Source organism: Salvelinus fontinalis, chromosome 21 (assembly GCF_029448725.1).
Source record: "Salvelinus fontinalis isolate EN_2023a chromosome 21, ASM2944872v1, whole genome shotgun sequence".
In the NCBI taxonomy this organism is placed as follows: domain Eukaryota; kingdom Metazoa; phylum Chordata; class Actinopteri; order Salmoniformes; family Salmonidae; genus Salvelinus; species Salvelinus fontinalis.
The window spans coordinates 40,076,260-40,095,873 of NC_074685.1; the positions used below are offsets into that span (position 1 = coordinate 40,076,260).

At 44.8% G+C, this 19,614-nt stretch overlaps 1 protein-coding gene across 5 annotated transcripts in view; it reads right to left on the bottom strand.

The window, feature by feature from the left end:
* Positions 1-5,400: 5,400 nt before the first annotated feature.
* The window catches only part of LOC129818881 (CBP80/20-dependent translation initiation factor-like), a 125,945-nt gene continuing 111,731 nt past the window's right edge, over positions 5,401-19,614 (bottom strand). For all 5 annotated transcript variants that reach the window (XM_055875187.1, XM_055875186.1, XM_055875182.1 and 2 more), the window contains 2 exons: positions 10,603-10,656; positions 5,401-9,691 (listed from right to left, as the gene is read on the bottom strand). In XM_055875187.1, the coding sequence (XP_055731162.1) occupies positions 9,473-9,691; positions 10,603-10,656 (273 nt within the window). In that variant the 3' untranslated portion in view covers positions 5,401-9,472. The remainder of the gene's footprint in view (positions 9,692-10,602; positions 10,657-19,614) is intronic.

Consider the following 19,614-nt stretch of genomic DNA (forward strand, 5'->3'; position numbering starts at 1 on the left):
CCGGCTTGCAAGCCTCCCCCTTTTTCCTCCAAACGTAACAATGGTTGGTCATTATGGCCAAACAGTTCTATTTTTGTTTCGTCAGACCAGAGGACACTTCTCCAAAAAGTACGATCTGTGTCCCAATGTGCAGTTGCAAACCATAGTCTGGCTTTTTTATGGCGGTTTTGGAGCAGTGGCTTCTAACTTGCTGAGCGGCCTTTCAGGTTGTGTTGATATAGGACTTGTTTTACTGTGGATATTGATACTTTTGTACCTGTTTTTTCCAGCATTGTTGTTCTGGGATTGATTTGCACTTTTCGCACCAAAGTACGTTCATCTCTAGGAGACAGAACGCGTCTCCTTCCTGAGCGGTATGACAGCTGCGTGGTCCCATGGTGTTTATACTTGCGTACTATTGTTTGTACAGATGAATGTGATACATTCAGGCATTTGGAAATTGCTCCCAATGATGTACCAGACTTGTGGAGGTCTACAATTTCTTTCTGAGGTCTTGGCTGATTTCTTTTGATTTTCCCATGATGTCAAGCAGAGGCACTGTGTTTGAAGGTAGGCCTTGAAATACATCCACAGGTACCCCTCCAATTGACTCAAATTATGTCAATCAGCCTATCAGAAGCTTCTAAAGCCATGGCATAATTTTCTGGAATTTTCCAAGCTGTTTAAAGGCACAGTCAACCTAGTGTATGTAAACTTCTGACCCACTGGAATTGTGATACAGTGAATTATAAGTGAAATAATCTGTCTCTAAACAATTGTTGTAAAAATGACTTGTGTCATGCACAAAGTAGAGCAAGCCTAACCGACTTGCCAAAACTATAGTTTGTTAACAAGAAATGTGTGGAGTGGATGAAAAACGAGTTTTAATGACTCCAACCTAAGTGTACGTAAACTTCCGACTTCAACTGTAGGCCTACTTTAGCTCTGATTGGCTATATCTGCGTAGACACCAGTCCTCGACAAGGCAGATGTTTTTAATAGGTTGTATTTACTGCAGTGTCTATTAATTGTCCAAACACACAGCTGCTTTCCCACTCTGTATTGCTATAGAATTTTCACAAATTCCTTAGTATATGTCCTTCCCAAACATTGTATGAATTTATGAAAATGACCATATCAATTAAATATCTTTTAAATTATAAAAAAGATGTACCTTTATTTTACAAGGCAAGTCAATTAAGAACAAATTCTTAAAATACCTTACTGTGATTGTTTTCCATTAAAATGGTCCAAAAGAAACAAAAATAACTTCTAGGCAATAATTTAGCTAGGGCTGTCTTAGAGTGGTCTGAGTGGGGAGGGGAAAACTGAAAACTAGCTTTTATTGGCTGACCGGGTTGGAGCTCTCTTTCTTATTGGTCTATTAACTAAATTACTTCCTGGTGATGTTACCAGGCAGGCCAAAACGCCATCCCACCAAAACAGGCTGAAATTTCAGGTGGTCTATTCAAATGGTTCTTACACTAAAAGTTCATTACTATAATTTTCACAATGTCACAGTATTCTTCCAACCTCATAGTGTGGAAATACATGTACTGTGCCTTCAGAAAGTATTCACACCTCTTGACTTTTTCCACATTGTGTTGTGTTACAGCCTGAATTAAAAATGTATACCATTTTCTCTCAAACAAGGGCTCCTTTTGGTAGAGAAAAAAAAACAGGCATTGAATATCCCTTTGAACATGTTGAAGTTATTAATTATACTTTGGATGGTGTATCAATACACACAGTCACTACAAAGACACAGGCGTTCTTCCTAACTCAGTTGCCGGAGAGGAAGGAAACCACTTAGGGATTTCACCATAAGGCCAAAGGTGACTTTAAAAAAGTTACAGAGTTGAATGGCTGTGATAAGAGACAACACCACTGTAGTTAATCCACAATACGAACCTAATGTACAAAGTGAAAAGAAGGAAGCCTGTACAGAATAAAAATATTCCCAAACATGCATCCTGTTTGCAACAAGACACTAAAGTAACACTGCAAAAAATGTGGCAAAGCAACTCCTGCATAATTATGCATTTCATACTGTGAAATGATTCAACAAATGTTGATCTCGGGAACAGAAATATTTCTTTCTTTTTTCAGCATCTCTTGAGAAAATGCGAATGTGCATGTACTGTGTTATCTTTGACACTGTTATGCAGATAGTATTTCAACCACATAAAATATGCACCCAAGCCAAACTGAAGTCTTATCAGAAACATGTTTTGTCATTTCCTCCGTTTTTAATTTCCTTAAAACCGGTGAAACTGATGATGTTTCGATTTTTTTTGCACAAAAGACCAATCTTTCCACTGCTTTGGAGCTATTGCGTTTTCTCCTCGGTCCCTCCACGAAACAGACAACTTTACCGGTTTTAACTAGATTACTAATGCATTAATTCTATCAATGCAAGACATTCTGGTGAGCACTACTTTATTTAGTCTTCTGGGGGAAACAAGTTGAGGAAGAAGAAAAGCTGCATGTATCAAACTGTAGTTGACGAACAAATGGCCTACCAAATGTCGGTAATTATAAGCAGAAACTTCATTGAAATTATAGTAGATTCATTACAGAAGGCTAAATTATTATGGAAATATTTTGGTGGATCAAACTGTGCAGGAAGCCTACTTTTTGAAGTGATTTGTTTGACAATCAGATGAAAACATCATTACACAACACCAATGATATGCGAAACTGAACCTGCGCAGATCGCAAAAACAACAGTAAACGGGATAAGAAGTGTTTACATGCCACATTATCCCAGGCGTCTTATCTGGGTTTCTCATACACCAGGATACAAGATTTTATTTCAGGTTATTGTAAATGGATATGATGTTTATATATAATACTTGAGTATCCCTAATAATAATGGGATACTGGTGTGTGATATTGGTGTGCATGTAAATGTGGTCAGTGAATGTTCCTGAGTGGCCCAGTTACAGTTTTGAATTAGATCTGCTTGAAAATCTATGGTAAGACTTGAAAATTGTTATCTAGTAATGATCAACAACCAATTTGCCTGAGCTTGAAGAATTTTGTAAAGAATAATGGGCAAATATTGTACAATCCAGGTGTGCAAAGCTCTTAGAGACTTACCCAGAAAGTCTCCCAGCTGTAATAACAGCCAAAGGTGATTCTAACATGTATTTACTCATGGGTGTGAATACTTATGTAAATGAGATATTTCTGTATTTCATTTTCAATACATTTGCAAAAACTTTTAAAAACATGTTTTCACTTTGCCATTATGAGGTATTGTGTGAAGATGGGTGAGAAAACAATCTATTTCATCTATTGTGAATTCAGGCTGTAACAACAAAATGTGGAATAAGTCAAAGGTTATGAATACTTTCTGAAGGCACTGTATACATAAAACACAGGTAAATCATGTTCATGTCTACACTGGGCCTTTAAAAACTACAGAAAGAAAAGTCCGATTGCAAAATCTATTCTCACATTCCCACGTTCAATATGAGGTCTGAGTCTTTACACTGCAAAGCCTAACCAGCCAGCTAAAATCCTTATCTAGCCTCTAGCTATTGGTTCCTCTATCACAGCAGTAACACACCTGCATCAGAGGGACTTTTCTTCTCTCTTTCTCTGCTCCAGTTTTCCTCACACGTCCTTTCACCTTTCTCTTCCGCTCCCCTTTAGGAAGACCACCCCTGCAGTACACGTCTGGCTCACTGGAGCGAATTATCTCACACACACACACACACACATAGCACGCCCACATGCACAAATGCATGCGATTCATTTTCACACACACATATATATATAAGGGTCAGAAATGAGCTGTGAATGCAGGTGGCATGAGCACACACGCATTCAAAAGCTCACACATAATCAGTGATTACAGGTACTGTATCTTCCCCTGCCCATCAGTGGCAGAGGTATAGGAGTGGGGACATCTGAATGGCATCATCAGGGGGATTGGGACTACTCAGCTGAGAGTTTGTGTGTTCATGGGGGTTGTGTGTCTCTCTCTCTCTCTCTTTGTGCCTTGTTATCAAGGACAGCTGAGTCACAGCCTCCCTTTGTCTGCCCTACACAATAGACCCAGGCAGTTACTCAGCCAGCTAGCTCACACCCAGCTCATCCATCAGTCCTGACAACACAGCCCCATCCTCTTCCCAGAAACAATGCCAAACACATCACCATTCATATTACAGTTCAACTGATGTTGCTGGCGAAGGCTTGGAATGGTGGCCGGAACGCATCCATTGCGACTGCTGATAACAATACATCTAAGTAGCTAAAACGTTACTTGCTGTCTGTCTTTTTCTTACTAATGTTTCAGCCCAGTTTATAGTTGTCATACTATGTAGGCTAATTCATCGACCAAAGATGACTCCCACTAACTCCTCCATGAAAAGGTCATAGAATGTCTGGACCATAAAGTCCCCCCCATCCCCCCTGTCTTGGTCAGTCAGTCCATGGGAGAGCTTTCCTCTTCCTTTTTGTGCAGACTGGCCGGCCAAACATCTCTTTGTGCTGCAGATAGTTTAGACAACATGAACTCATACTGTGATTCGGTAATGCGATCTAATTCACTGGAAGACATAGCTAGCTGGATGAGTCTCCAGCCTGCACGGTCATCTCCGTTCATCCTCCGACGCGCGGCAAAATTAGCCGTGATTCTAATTCAGCCTAGGGAGGGATGGAGGGAGCAGTCTCTCCATCCTACGTTTATCCATCTCCCCTCGGCCTGATGACACCATTAGCACAGGGCCATGCTCGTCATTCACCCAACATCCACATCATAAGACACACAGACTGAGGCGGAAACATGGTTGCAGATGGGGTGTATGACTGTCTGTTCACAGTATCATCATTTAATGTAAAGCCAAGAGAATCTAACCAAATCATGTAGTAATTCAGGGTTGTGTGTATCAAATGGTGTGCATTATTAAAAAGATGAACCACCAATTAGAATTTTTTATTGGGTGATATATGGTTAAAGGAGAACACAAAGTGAATACTGATACCACGCCTTGAGTATATCAGCCTTTAACTTCCTTGCGCCCTATGTTTGGAATAATCTCCAAAAGACATTTCAAGTGGATGCTTTGGTGTCCCTAAGGCAATTCAGCCAGCTGACAGAGGATTTTTATAATGAAGAATGTGTTCGTTTTAAATTTTCTGCGTTGTGTATCTTAATGTGTATATTTATCTATTCTTGCCTATTGATGTTCGTTTTTGTATGTGCAGGGCTCATGTTCAAGATACTTTTGCTCAATATGACTTTCCTGTTCAAATTAAAGATAAACACTATTCTAAAGATACTAATTTTTACATGAAGACACCTTCATATATTGAACGTGTTGTGAGATGAATTATCAATGTGTGCATTTTGTTCCTCATCGCCATAAGAGCCGAGAGGAAACGTCCACAATAAATCACAACTCGCACACATAGCTATACAAATCTTTAATGCATATTTACCAGAAATCATTCGAAAATGGAGGAGACACGAGCAGTAACATTTCACATGCCCCTTAACGTTCCCAGTATGTTTGATTCCCCTTCCCCTATATCAGAAGTAGACTACCCTCGTCTCACCACCCTTTCCTCTCCTCCCTCACCTCCCCAGACAGTGATTGATGTGGACGGACGCTGAAGGACAACCTGCCTGTGTTCCAGGGGCGAGCTCAGAGACCCAGGCCCCTGGGGGAGTGAACCCAGGCTCAGTGAGCCCTCCTGGGGGTAGACGCCGCAGGCTAGCCACGGGCTTGGGTCAGGGCCTAACAAAGGCAACGCAATGGGCCAAGGACACCCAGTCATACAACTAGTCAGACACACAGAATATAGTATAATGGCTATAGGTAATACTCCATTTTTAAAGTACGCAAAACCTTTTAACAGAGATGACATTAGTATGTAGTATGATTCATATAGGAGAGTCCAAGTGTGTACTGGGGCGGCATGTAGCCTAGTGTTTAGAGCGTTGGGCCAGTAACCGAAAAGTTGCTGGATCGAATCCCCGAGCTGACAAGGTCAAAATCTGTCGTTCTGCACCCGAACAGGGCGGTTAACCCACTGTTCCCCAGCAGGCCGTCGCTGTAAATAAGAATTTGCTCTTAACTTGCCTAGTTAAATATTGTTACAAATATTCTGTGTCTGAAGAATGAGAGCTCATTGGGAGCATAGCGACATGCGACAGAGCATATATCGAGAGGAAACAGAGCTCTTCTCAGGTATTACGTCCTTACTTACTCTGAAGAAGATTGTGTTCCGAGTCAAAGCAGTGCAACACAAGACAAGACATCTCCCCCAGACATACGAGGTGGTTTCTCTCGGAATAAAGAGGCTTTAGCGGCTGAACGGTGGCGTGAAGGGGGAGACGTTCTCAGGATATGGGGAAATAAAATTGTCCAGACAGTGAGAACGTTTAGCGGTTGCGTCAATACGGGCGCCTAATATTTCAGGCAGCGAAAAACCATAGTACAACACCCACATTTTTTACACCTCTTCAGTTAGTCAATTTTATAAAAAATTGCTTAATAAAAAATTAAATTGATGACCCACAACTTCCACAGCTCATTATCTGTGCACCATCTGTCTGGTAGTCTCGCCTCGCTGGGGTTTACAACGCCGTGATGATGCTATACCATATACCTCCCAATGTCAATGAGATGCAAATGGAGGGTGCGTCGCATTTAATAGCAGGGCGAGTCATGTGACCTAAAGGTCTAAGGTCAGAGGGCGCCGGGAGGCCCAGTGTCACAGACGAGGCGAGTCGCTCCTTTGCATATGGAATCGCCCAATAGCATTATATACAATCTCACCTTATACCACACTTACCAGGCTAGTGATCATCGGAATCACAATTTGAGTCACTGAAAATCAAAACCCATTGTATTTGATCAAACTGAAATGAAATACACCTTATAGGCAGGTGCATACCTAGACAGATGGGTTTGTATATACAGGTAATTGCCAAAATAATGGAAACCCTTGAGTAAATGAGATAATGTTTATTGAAAGCAGGTTTTTCCACACAGGTGTGGTTCCTGAGTTGATTAACATCCCATCATGCTTAGGGTCATGTATAAAAATGCTGCGCAGGCCATTATTTGGGCTACCACGGCTATGCCCCCATAGGACGACAATGCCCCCATCCACAGGACACGACCGGTCACTGAATGCGTCATGCTCGTCAAACCAATGTAAACCGGACGCCGTGGCCGTCTCCGTCACCAGATCTCAAACCAAACCGAAGCTGTTCTGGCTCACGGTAGCGCTATTGTTGGTGTTTCCTTTATTTTGGCAATTATCCGTATCTCCAAATTGTTTTCAAATACCCTATTGTTTTGGATGTGTGCCTACCTTAAAAGATTTGAATTCTTGAAGCAAAAAAAAAAAGAAAAAACCCAGAGATTCAATTCAATAGGAAATCAGAAGCAAGTAACACTAGTAGTACTAGGACTGACTGCCCCAGAAAGAGCAGTTCCTTCAACGCGAGCTGAGGCCATAGTAAGAACACATGGAAAGGCCACTTCCTATCCACACAACCACAACCCTATAGCTAATCATCATACCAGTCATTCCTTTCAAATCAGGAAAGGGAAGTGAACAAGTGCACACTTTGGATTGATAAATGGGACGTAGCCTTTGTCTCTCTTTGTCCCATGCCCTCCTAGAGCTTGCTTCGTTGTCTTAAATACGGGTATATTCTGTATATACGATTACATTTAATTGGATTACATAATGATGTTGATAATGTCAATATTGTTGTACGCACATTTGCAGAAGCCAGAGTAATGCGAATCACATACTAGCTAACTACATTGTCAAATACACATCTTTTTTTATCATCTGTAAAATGAAACAGATTTTTTCCTCTCTCTCAAAAGCAAATACTTCATCATCACACAGATAAAGAGTGGCAAAATGTCCAACACTGCAAAATGGCTGCTTGAACAGGAGAACATTTGAAGAAGCGATTTGTATCGGGCTCGTTTTTTGTTGTTGTTGTTGCAGGGAATTTAAAAAAAAAATCACCTCACTTAATTCGGTCACTCGGCAAGCACTCTCCACCTCTCTTGGCCTCGTCTTTCAAAAACAGCAAGGACACAACTCTAGAAATGTAGTTATAGTTCACAAGGCCACTAGTCTGACTGACTTCTTCAAATCCATAATTTCTTTGATTCTTCCTTCTGGCTAAACCTTCCCCTTTCTAGTCAACCAACCCCTCAAACCTATAGAGTCTTTGTAATGCTAGTATTGATCCATACCACCGCCAAAAAGTATTTTCTTCTTTTATCTTTTTGACTTTTAAAACAAGTAATCACCTTAAAACGGTGCAAAACAAATCAAACCTGTGCAATACATCTACACTAAAATATTCCATTATCATACATATTTACAGTACATGATTTAAAAGAAATAATACAACAATAATAGTAACAATAATATCATATAATTAATAACAAAGGTAACAAAAGCGTGGACAGAGAAAATTAAACCCCTCTGAAAATGACAATGACAACAAAAGCCCCACTAAAGCAGCGGTCCCTAGAAAAAGGCCCCCCTGTCCCCAATCCCTAATCCCTAGCCCCCCACGGCAGCCCCACTGGCCCCCAGGACAAACCCACTGCCCCCTTCAGTCAGCGGCCTGGCTGGGTTAGGGTTAGCCTGGGTTGGAGGATGGGTTGGCCTTGGCTGGAGTGTAGATGGGACTGGGAGGGTGTCTGCAGCCAGCCCACTGAGGCGCCAGAAGCCATCTGCTACCCAGCCAGCAATCCAGAGTGCGCCAGCCAGTGTCTCAGCCACACAAAGCGCCTCTGGGGAGTGGGGGGGGGGGACAAAGGCAGGCCTTACTGGAACCTAGCCCTGCAGTCTGCCCATTTGACCTGGCCCAGTGGAGGGAGGTCTGGGGAGGGGACAACCCAGACGGAGGCTTGCCTGCCTCCTCTCTCATCTCCCCCAGTCAGCCACATAGGCCCTGGGGTGGAAGGGCCTGGAACAGAGAGGAGGAGGAGGGGAGATAGATAAAGGAGAAAGACGGAGAAAGGAGGAAGGGTGGTTGGCACATGAACACAAAAGAGAAAGAGATCTCCCTGGACCCCCCTGCTTTTTCTCTTTTTAACCTCTGAGGAGAGACTGTTCACCAAGGACAGGCGGCTGCTGTTCCAACCCCCCCCCCCACATCATGCCGTCTCTTTGTCCTCCACCCATCTCAGTGACCAGGCACGCCCCCACAGTCGAATGTATGCAGGCTGCATGGCCAGTGGCCAGTCTCTTCTGTCTGTGTGCGTGGTGTAGTGTTGGTCTTGTTTTTGCATGGATTTCAGGTCTGTCTGTATGTGTCGTCAGTCCCATCTCCTTATACCTAAACGCATTTGCAGTCTAGTATGGGGCCAACCAATTATGTTCTGCGACTCTGTACGGTCCCATGTCTAGTCCAACCCCATGCATCTCAGCCATCAAACCAGCTCAGGCCTCCATGTGTCTGACCTGTGGGACAGGTCCTGGGTCTGGGGGGCTAGGCGGTGGTGAGCTTCTGGATGGTCCTGTTGTAGTACTGTGTGGTGAGGTCCTCTAGAGGGGTCCAGTGGTTGGCGTGCAGCTCGATGACCTCCATGAGCAAGGAGCGAGTTAGCTGGGACTCGGCTGGACACAGCATCTTGTCCCTGGCGGCGGCCAGGAGCTCTGTCATCATCCCTGGAAGCTGCTCCTCCAGGAGACGACCAGTGGACTGCAGCTGGAGAAGGAGGATAGGAGGGAGGAGGAGAGGGAGAGGAAAAGAGGAGAGGTGACTTAGCGTTGTAGTCGGGGGTTATGTCTAGCTGCCTGAATATTAAGAAGGCTAGTCTGAGAGACGGGTCGTGGCTGGCTGACTAAAGAGTGGGGGTGTCTGTCTGAGATGTGGCATGCTCATTAACAGATGTCGATCTCAGAAGGATGGAGTCCCATTATAAGAACCTTGGCCTGTCTGTCTGTCTGTTATTCCCAATTTCCCATACAATTCAAGGTGAAAATTATAGCAGTTACTGACTAGTTCCACTAGAGCTATGGCAGTCTTTTTAAAGCTACCTTTATTTAACTAAGCAAGTCAGTTTAGAACAAATTCTTATTTAGAATGCCGGCCTACCGGGGAACAGTGGGTTAACTGCCTTGTTCAGGGGCAGATCGACATATTTTTTTTAACCTTGTCAGCTCGGTGATTCGATCTAGCGACCTTTCGGTTACTGGCCCAATGCTCTAAACACTTGGCTACCTGCCGCCCCACCTTGCCTGCCCTATCACTCTCTCTTTCCCCCCCTTGGACAGAGCTCTTAGCTAGCCCTCCTTTCTCCAGCCCAGCTCCAGTCTACAGGCTGGGACTCGGGGAGTTTCAGACTCCGTTCTTAGCCTCTACACTACCTCGCAGTCACTCTATAATTCATGATGAGACAGAAGACTCCTTCAATACATCCAGAGAGCGAAAACGGACTCACCACACACACACTCTCCTACTATGGCTTGACTTACATGTGCATTCAAAACAAAATCCATCACACATACCACAACAATTCATTATTCATAAATGACTGTGTGCAGCTGTAGAAGGCATCAGTGAAGATGAAGGACCGTAGTGACATCCGGTAGTAGGGTTAAAGTCAAAGTACATACCTCCATAGAGTAACAGAGGACCGCGTCCTCCTTCACCTCTGGAGACTCCAGCAGCTGTAAGAGACAGACGGAGAACAGAGAGGAGCAGAAGATGAGATGATGGTACAGATGATGATGAGAGGATGGCTCTATAGAGATGATACTTTATTCATGGACTTCATTCTTTTCCATATATGGCTGGCTCAAAGTAACACAGCTCCACAGAGAGCGAGACAGACGGACATGCGTTGAGTACAGCAAACATTAGGAACGCCTTCCTAATATTGAGTTGCGTCCCCCCTTTTGCCCTCAGAACAGCCTCAATTAGTCGAGCACGGACAATACAAGATCTTGAAAGTGTTCCGCAGGGATGCTGGCCCATGTTGACGCCAATGCGTCATAAAGAGAGAGAGAGCGAGACAGCCAGAGAGAGAGCGAGACAGCCAGAGAGAGAGCGAGACAGCCAGAGAGAGAGAGCGAGACAGCCAGAGAGAGAGATGAGAAAGCTCGGCTCACTAAACATCCAGCTCAGTGTGTGTATGTCCAGCTCAGTCCAAACAGAACATAGATGAACAGAACATAGACGAGCAGAACAGGGCTGTACACTCAGTCAGGTCCAAACACCATAAGGATCTATTGCCGAGCTATCTGAGGCTTGTGCGACTGTGTTGGCAGGTCTTTATCGGGTGCGTAACTACAAACAATTAGATCATATGGACCAGCGAGAGGAGAGCAGAGCAGGATCTGTCCGCCTTTGTTCTGAGACTGCCAGAGAACAAATTACATTTGGTGACTCTGCTGCAAAAAACTACTTTCAGAACAGACAAGTAGGCATGCATGCGCGCGCACACCCACCTCACAAGCTAGTTTCGCTTCATCACAGGGAAATAATGGTGCACGGTGGTGCTTATAGTGCTTAAGAAGAAGTGAGTTAAGTAAGCACATTCCTACCCTGAAATACTGAGCTATTTCCCACACCCTGTAAGTGTCACAAATGGCACTATACCCCTAATAGTACACTACTTCAGAAAGTATTCAGACCCCTTAACTTGTAACTACGTTACAGCCTTATTCTAAAACGGATTAAACCCCCCCCCCCCCCCCCCCCCCCCCCCAATTTACCCACAATGACAAAGCAAAAACAGGTGTATTGAAATTTTTGCAAATCTATTAAAAATAAAAAACAAATCTCATTTACATACTGTAAGTATTTTAGATGCTTTACTCAGTACCTTGTTGGAGCACCTTTGGCAGCGATTACAGCCTCAAGTCTTCTTGTATATGACACTACAAGCTTGGGACACCTGCATTTGGGGAGTTTCTCCCATTCTTCTCTGCAGATCCTCTTAAGCTCTGTCAGGTTGGATGGGGAGCGTCGCTGCACGGCTATTTTCAGGTCTCTACAGAGATGTTCGATCGGGTTCAAGCATGGGCTCTGGCTGGGCCACTCAAGTACATTCAGAGACTTGTCCAGGAAGCCACTCCTGCATTGCTTGGGCTGTATGCTTAGCGTCGTTGTCCAGGTGCACCTTCACCCCAGTTGGAGGTTCTGAAGGAGCAGGTTTTCATCAAGGATCTCTCTGTACTTTGCTCCGTTCATCTTTCCCTCGATCCTAACTAGTCTCCCAGTCCCTGCCGCTGAAAAACGTGCGAGGTTTCCTGCAGACGTGACACTTGGCATTCAGGCCAAAGAGTTCCATCCCAAGGATGATCAATGGAAACAGGATGTACCCAAGTTCAATTTCGAGTCTCNAGGTTGCGCTTCGATGAGAGAATTTGTATCTATTTAATCAATTTTAGAATAAGGCTGTCACGTAACAAAAAAATGTGGGAAAAGTGGTCTCAATATTTCACGAGTGCACTGTAAAGGGAATAGGGCGCCAATTGGGATGCAGCCACTGAACCAACTAAGAGTGGTTTAACAGCTTAATGCACCAACCACTCCAATCGATGGCCAGCCCTCACAGAGACGTTGACCTTTCACCTCTGGGGGAATTGTGTGTGCGGGAGCCGAGAAGCTGGGTCCCGGGATAACTGCATTCCTAGCCAGCCAGTTTGGACAAACAAAAAATATTCCACATGGAAAAGGAACATCCTTAATGTGTCGTGCATGAAAAGTAGTAGAAGGGGAGAAGTGCTATGTTGTGGTGGTGGCTGGTGGGGAAACCACCAAGGAGGATGAAGGGATTTTGGAACTGTGATGGAAAAAAACAGGGTCAGAGGAGCTACTTTGTGTCCCGAGGACTTCCATTTTTGTAAACACATCCAAATGTATACATGAAATTATGCCCATGGCCCTACAAATTAACTCCTGTAACTTGGTGGTGTGCTTAAGCCATACTCAAAGCCTTGCACTAGCTAGCTCGGGCTTACGAAACTAAAGTCGGCAGGAGAAGTAGCTTTGCGCAAACTATGTATTATAACAAACACACATTAAGCCCTATTGGTAGAGATTCCTGTAGAGGCGGTAGATGGGTAGCTTGGTGCTAACTTTGGTGTGTCTCTCAGGGTCGCCCCCTGGGGGCAGTGTGGGGATGTGAAAGCTGTGTCTCCTAGCTTGGCTCTGAGGGAATTACCTGACTGACTGCCTGCTATCAGATGGTCCTCCGAGCCTCATCCCTCCACACTGCTGCACAGTACAGCACAGCGACCGCTAAGCTAACGCTCCCTGAGCTCCTGCACGAGTCCTCCCGTGCTTCTCAAATGGCACCCTATTCCCTATATAGTGCACTACTTTTGACCAGAGTCCTACACTGTCCCAGAGCAGCCAGTCACAGTGCCTCGCTGAAGGGCGTCAAGACCTCACCGGGCGGGCTGAGGATGGGGACATCACGTCTCCTGAGGGTATGGGGTCAGGTCCCACAGAGGTGAGGGGATGCAGAAAAAGAGGCCAGCGAGAGAAGAAATAACCACAATGTGCTACTTTCTACTTCCCTCAAGATGAAGCTGTGAGGAGTGGAGTCGGGGGGGGGGGGGGGGGGGGGGGGGGATACTGTGACGTTATCTAGCTAGTTATCTGGGCTGGTTGTCTTTGTAGGAGCAGACGGAATGGTGTCTGCAACTGGGACAAAAGGCTGGATTGATGGACAGACCACGGCGGATGAGAAACCTAGGCAGTCTGTGGAGGTCGTCTCTCTCAGTGATACACACACTTGCACCGACTGAGAGAATAGTGTTCAGGCAGAATGAACACTGTCTGACGAAGACTGAAACCGATTACAATGAGGTCCCTAGTGTACAGCCCGTCTGCGCGCATACAGCTCCCCTAAGGAGTGTGTGCGTGTGGGTGTCTCTCTCCCTCGGTTTTCTTACACGCGGAGGGATAAAGCATAAACGGGGGGTTGGGGTGGACATGTGCATAGAAAATGAGTTAAAGCAAATATTTTTTTGTTTGTTGCTAAACCGGCAAGACAACCGAATGTGGCGGCGGCAGCAGACAGACTAGAGAGGGGGGCATCAAACGCTAACCCCTGCTGTTCAGTAAACACACTATGCTACAGTACAGTGGCGGGAGAGAGGCGGTTTTCATCCTCTGTCTGCTGTCAGCACACACACCAATGGCACCACACACACCAATGGCACCACACACACCAATGGCACCACACACACCAATGGCACCACACACACCAATGGCACCACACACACCAATGGCACCACACACACCAATGGCACCACACACACCAATGGCACCACACACACCAATGGCACCATAAACACTGTTCATAGGAGAGCAGAGCAGCCTGATGGGTGTCATTATGCGCAACAGTGTGCGTGTTTGTGTGTGTGTGTGTGTGTCCGTTAGCCTGAATAAGTGCGTGACTGTGTCATATGTGTGAACGGTCTCATTACTAGCCTGAATGACACGCAGACGATCCTATACAGTACTGTTGTCTTCCGTTTGGTGCCTTTTGAACTCAACCTTGCTCTGTCTGGGGGTATCTACTGAGAGGACTAGCAGACTAGAGCCTGTGGGACTATGTTCGTCTGTCTGTGTGTGTGTGTGTGACCTGTGTGTGTGTCTGCATGCGAGCGCATGTTTGTGTGTGAGCGGGGCCGACAGTGAGACAAGCAGCTCTTTGTGAGGAGGGGGCCCTTCCAGAGAGAGAGGGATGATCAAAGAGACCAGGGGAAGGCCCTGGACACTGTCTGGGTCTGGCTGGGAGTTAAAATGGCTGACAAGCCACAATAATTACCCCGCCATGTGAAACTAAACTGGGGCTGCCTCCGAAATGGCAACCTATTCCTTTTATAGTGTATAACTTTGGAGCAGGGCCCATAGGGCTCTGGTCAAAAGCACTGCGAGACATATCCCTACCCAGGACACCAACCAACACCACCAGCCTGACACCAGCACAGAGCTTTCAACTCGATTACTATTTCATACACTGGGTAAAACAGAGCACACTTAAAAGGACTCAAATGTTGAGAGGTTGTGGGGTTTAATTAATAGATTTTGGACCAAATAGTAGGGAAAGAAATGTAATAAATGGTGCAATGTGAACAAGAGCTCTTTTGTTGGCCGTTTTTCCCCTACATGTTGTAATAGGGCTAGAGGTCCATAAAACATTGGATCTTCTCATTGTCTCTAACCAAAGCCTTTCCCTACTGTATATTCTGTTAGGGCCGACAGTATTCTGAATACAGCCGTTCCACTGTGGGAGTTACTGGTGGAGTTGGACATTTCCATCTAGGAGGATAAGGGGGAGATGGGAGCTTTAACACTGGTCTCTCTCACACATCGCACCAATTAAAAGGACAAGTAGCAGGCAGGGCAGGAGAGCAGGCCTAGGAGTACACAGCTGCACTACTAAGCCCACTGATGAGGCTAGCTATTCAGAACACACCACCAGCTCAACTTAGACTGCCTGGCCGGGGCCTACATACTGTACGTATCAAAGGCTAGAGTTTCCACTACAGCTACTAATAAGTCAAATAGAAACACCTGGTGTATTTGTGGATTGATTAACGTTACTAAAATGAAGCGGTGCTAACAGGTTTCTAAGAACGCTGCGGGGAAAACAACGCTAAGCTATAAATCAAAAGATGTATTACTTTCTAGATTCTAAAGTAACTGAGCAACTGCACTACGATGGTCACATGCCATTCCAGTTTTTGTCTATCTGTCAGCCGACGTCACCTGCTGAAGTGCAAGATGGTTGCTAGGAAGAATTACTGGTGATCTGTGGTAATTACTGAAGACTTCGGAGTAGTCTCAGCAGTAGGACCGGGACTAGGAAATTATTCCTAGACTGAGCATTGGGACTGGGGATATAAGCTGAGACATGCCCATAATGACATACCTGGTAGACCGACGGTTACCAAGCTCTAACGTTACTTACACTGCATTTAGCGCCACATGTGCAGGTGATCACCAGAACCCCCAACCACTCCTTTCCACATTCTCCCATTCCCACTTCCTTTCCTATGAATACTGAAAACTCCCAGATGTCCACAGACTTTCCTGCTCGGGAATCCTGTGTGACATCTTTTAAAGGTATCGTCACTCACTGACCTGTGACCTCTATGCTCATTGGTGGTGTTTTTCTTAGCTCTGTGGTCCCAAACACATCAGTCAAAAGAAACGAGGCTAAACATTTTCAGGACTTTAGAAATTGTGGTTGGGCGAGGCAGTTCCACCTTAAAAAGTGATTCTCGACGGCCATTCATTCTCACCCTGTCATTCGTCCCAGGATTAACATACACTCAGCTCCAAAATGATTGGCACCCTTGATAAAGATGAGCAAAGAAGACTGTATAAAATAAATACAAATCCTGAGCTACACTATATTGTATGCTTTTATAGTAATACAACTGCACCGGTGTGCGTGGCCAAAGAGCTCTATTTTCACGTCATCTGACCATAGCACTGGTTCCGATCCAAGTGCCAATGCCGTTTAGCAAACCACGGGCAATGGTCAGATGACATGAAAATAGAGCTCTTTGGCTTCATAAAACGGAAGTATATGCAGTACCTCATACCGACGGTAAAATATGGTGGTGGATTTTTTTTGTATTTGTATTTATTATGGATCCCCATTAGCTGCTGCTAATGGGGATCCAGCAGCAGCAGCTACTCTTCCTGGGGGCCAGCAAAATTAAGGCAGTTTATACCATTTTAAAACATTCACAGATTTCACAGCACACTGTGCCCTCAGGCCCCTACTCCACCACTACCACATATCTACAGTACTAAATCCATGTGTATGTATAGAGCGTATGTTATCGTTTGTCTGTGTGTGTGTGTGTGCCAATGTTTGTGTTGCTTCACAGTCCCCGCTGTTCCATAAGGTGTTTATTGATCTGTTTTTTAAATCTAATTTCACTGCTTGCGTCAGTTACTTGATGTGGAATGTAATCACGGCTGTATGTAGCACTGTGTGCCTCCCATAGTCTGTCCTGGACTTGGGGACTGTGAAGAGACCTCTTGTGGTCTCTTCAGACAGCTCGGTGCATTCAACATGTCAATATGAAGTCAATCCACTTTCAGCCAGGAGAGATTGACATGGATGTTATTAATATTAGCTCTCTGTGTTATTGGGCTAGTTTGCTTCCACTGGTCCTGGGGCCCTTGTTAATATTGGGCTAGTTTGCTTCCACTGGTCCTGGGGCCCTTGTTAAGGTCAACGACATCCTGAACTTTACCAAGTACCAGGACATTTTAGCCAAAAGCCTGGTTGCCTCTGCCAGGAGGCTGAAATTGGGCTGCAAGTGGATCTTCTAGCAATAACCCCAAGCACACACACAAATCCACAAAGAAATTGTAAATTTACCACAAAATAAAACATTTTCAATGGCCATCTCAGTCTCCAGATGTTAACCCCATTGAAAACCTTGTGGTTTGAATTGAAGAAGGCAGCCAATGAGGGCAGACTAAGGACATCAAGGATCTGGAAAGAATCTGTACGGAGGAATGGTCTAAGATCCCTCCCAATGCGTTCTCCAATCTCATAAAACATTTGTGACCGGATTCAGGAAAGTGGGCATTTGAAGCGAGTTCCTATTTCACAGTAAGGCCGCTTGAATAAAAAAAAAAGAAGAAAAATACCTTGTCCAGAAATGCCTTCTTGAACATGTGAACTTTCATGTGCCTTAATAAAAAAAAACTGGTATGTGATCTTAAATTACGAGCCTAGTTGAGCCAAGGAGAAAGCACTCCACTATATAGAGAATAGGACAGGATCCTCCCTGGCTTGCCCTGACAAAGAGCAATAGCTGTTTTGTCGGAACTAACGGAGGCTATCAACGCCATGGCTCCTTGGCCAAATCCTATGGGGAAATTCATGTTTTTTGGGGGAGGGGATAAACAGTCTGTTTTGTTCTATGAGATAATCTTCAGCTAACTTTTTTTTGGTGAATTTTGAACCATTTATGTCATCAACACAAGCACATAAAGCACATTTAGGCTTTATCATTTATAAGGGTCATGTTAACTGACTGATATATCATAGAACAAAACATAAGAACTACTAAGCCAGAGCTTATTTTCGGCGTATATCCCAAAACCTCATTCTTTCCCCCATAGGAACGGTCAACAAAATAGAGGTAGAAAATGTTAACTAATTTCATTTTTTTTAGGACTAAAAAGCTGGCGAGCTCTATTGGCTGGGATTTTGCAGGGGCTGGACATGCCGAGAGGTGAGTCCTGATTGGTCTGTCATGTCGCAGGCTTCTGTCTATAACAGACTGGGGCCTTCCCTGGTCAATGCATTCGGATAGTCTTCAGACCCAATTAACTTTTTCACATTTTGTTACATTCTGTTACGTTAAAGCCTTATTCTAAGATGGATTAAATAGTTTTTCCCCCTTCATCAATCTACACACAACACCCCATAATGACAAAGTTAAAACAAGTTTTTAGAAACACATTTACAAAGTAAGTATTCAGATCCTTTGCTCAGTTGAAGCACCTTTGGCAGCGATTACAGTCTCAAGTCTTCTTGGGTATGACGCTACAAGCTTGGCACACCTGTATTTGGGAAGTTTCTCCCATTTTAATCTGCAGATCCTCTCAAGCTATGTCAGTTTGGAAGGGGAGAGTCGCTACACAGCTACTTTCAGGTCGATGAGGTTCAAGTCTGGGCTCGGGCTGGGCCACTCAAGGACATTCAGAGACTTGTCCTGAAGCCACTACTGCGTTGTCTTGGCTGTGTGCTTAGAGTCGTTGTCTTGTTGGAAGGTGAACCTTCGCCCCAGTCTGAGGTCCTGAGCATTCTGGAACAGGTTTTCGTCAAGGATCTCTCTGTACTTTGCTCCGTTAATCTTTCCATCGATCCTGACTAGTCTCGAAGTCCCTGCTGCTGAAAACCATCCCCACAGCATGATGCTGCCACCACCATGCTCATGGTCACAGTCCTTTAGATGCCTTTTGGCAAACTCCAAGCGGGATGTCATGTGCCTTTTACTGAGGAGTGGCTTCTATCTGGCCACTCTACCATAAAGGCCTGATTTGGTGGAGTGCTGCAGAGATGGCTGTCCTTCTGGAAGGTTCTCCCACCTCCACAGAGGAACTCTGGAGCTCTGCCAGAGTGACCATCAGGTTCTTGGTCGCCTCCCTTCTCCCCCAATTCCTCAGTTTGGCAGAGTGGCCAGTTCTAGGAAGAGTATTGGTGGTTCCAAACTTCTTCCATTTAAGAATGATGGAGGCCACTGTGTTCTTGGGGACCTTCAATGCTGCAGAATGTTTTTGGTACCCTTCCCCAGACCTGTGTCTCGACACAAACATGTCTCTGAGCTCTACGGACAATTAATTCGACCTCATGGTTTGGTTTTTGCTCTGACATGCACTGTCAACTTTGGGACCTTATATAGACAGGTGTGTGCCTTTCCAAATAATGTCCAAATCAATTGAATTTACCACAGGTGGACTCCAATCAAGTTGTAGAAACATCAAGGATGATCAATGGAAACAGGATGCATGAGGTACATTTCGGAGTCTCATAGCAAATGATCTGAATACTTATGTAAATGAGGTATGTTTTTTATAAAAAAAAAAAAAAAAAAAATCTTCTAAAAACCTGTTTTCGCTTTGTCATT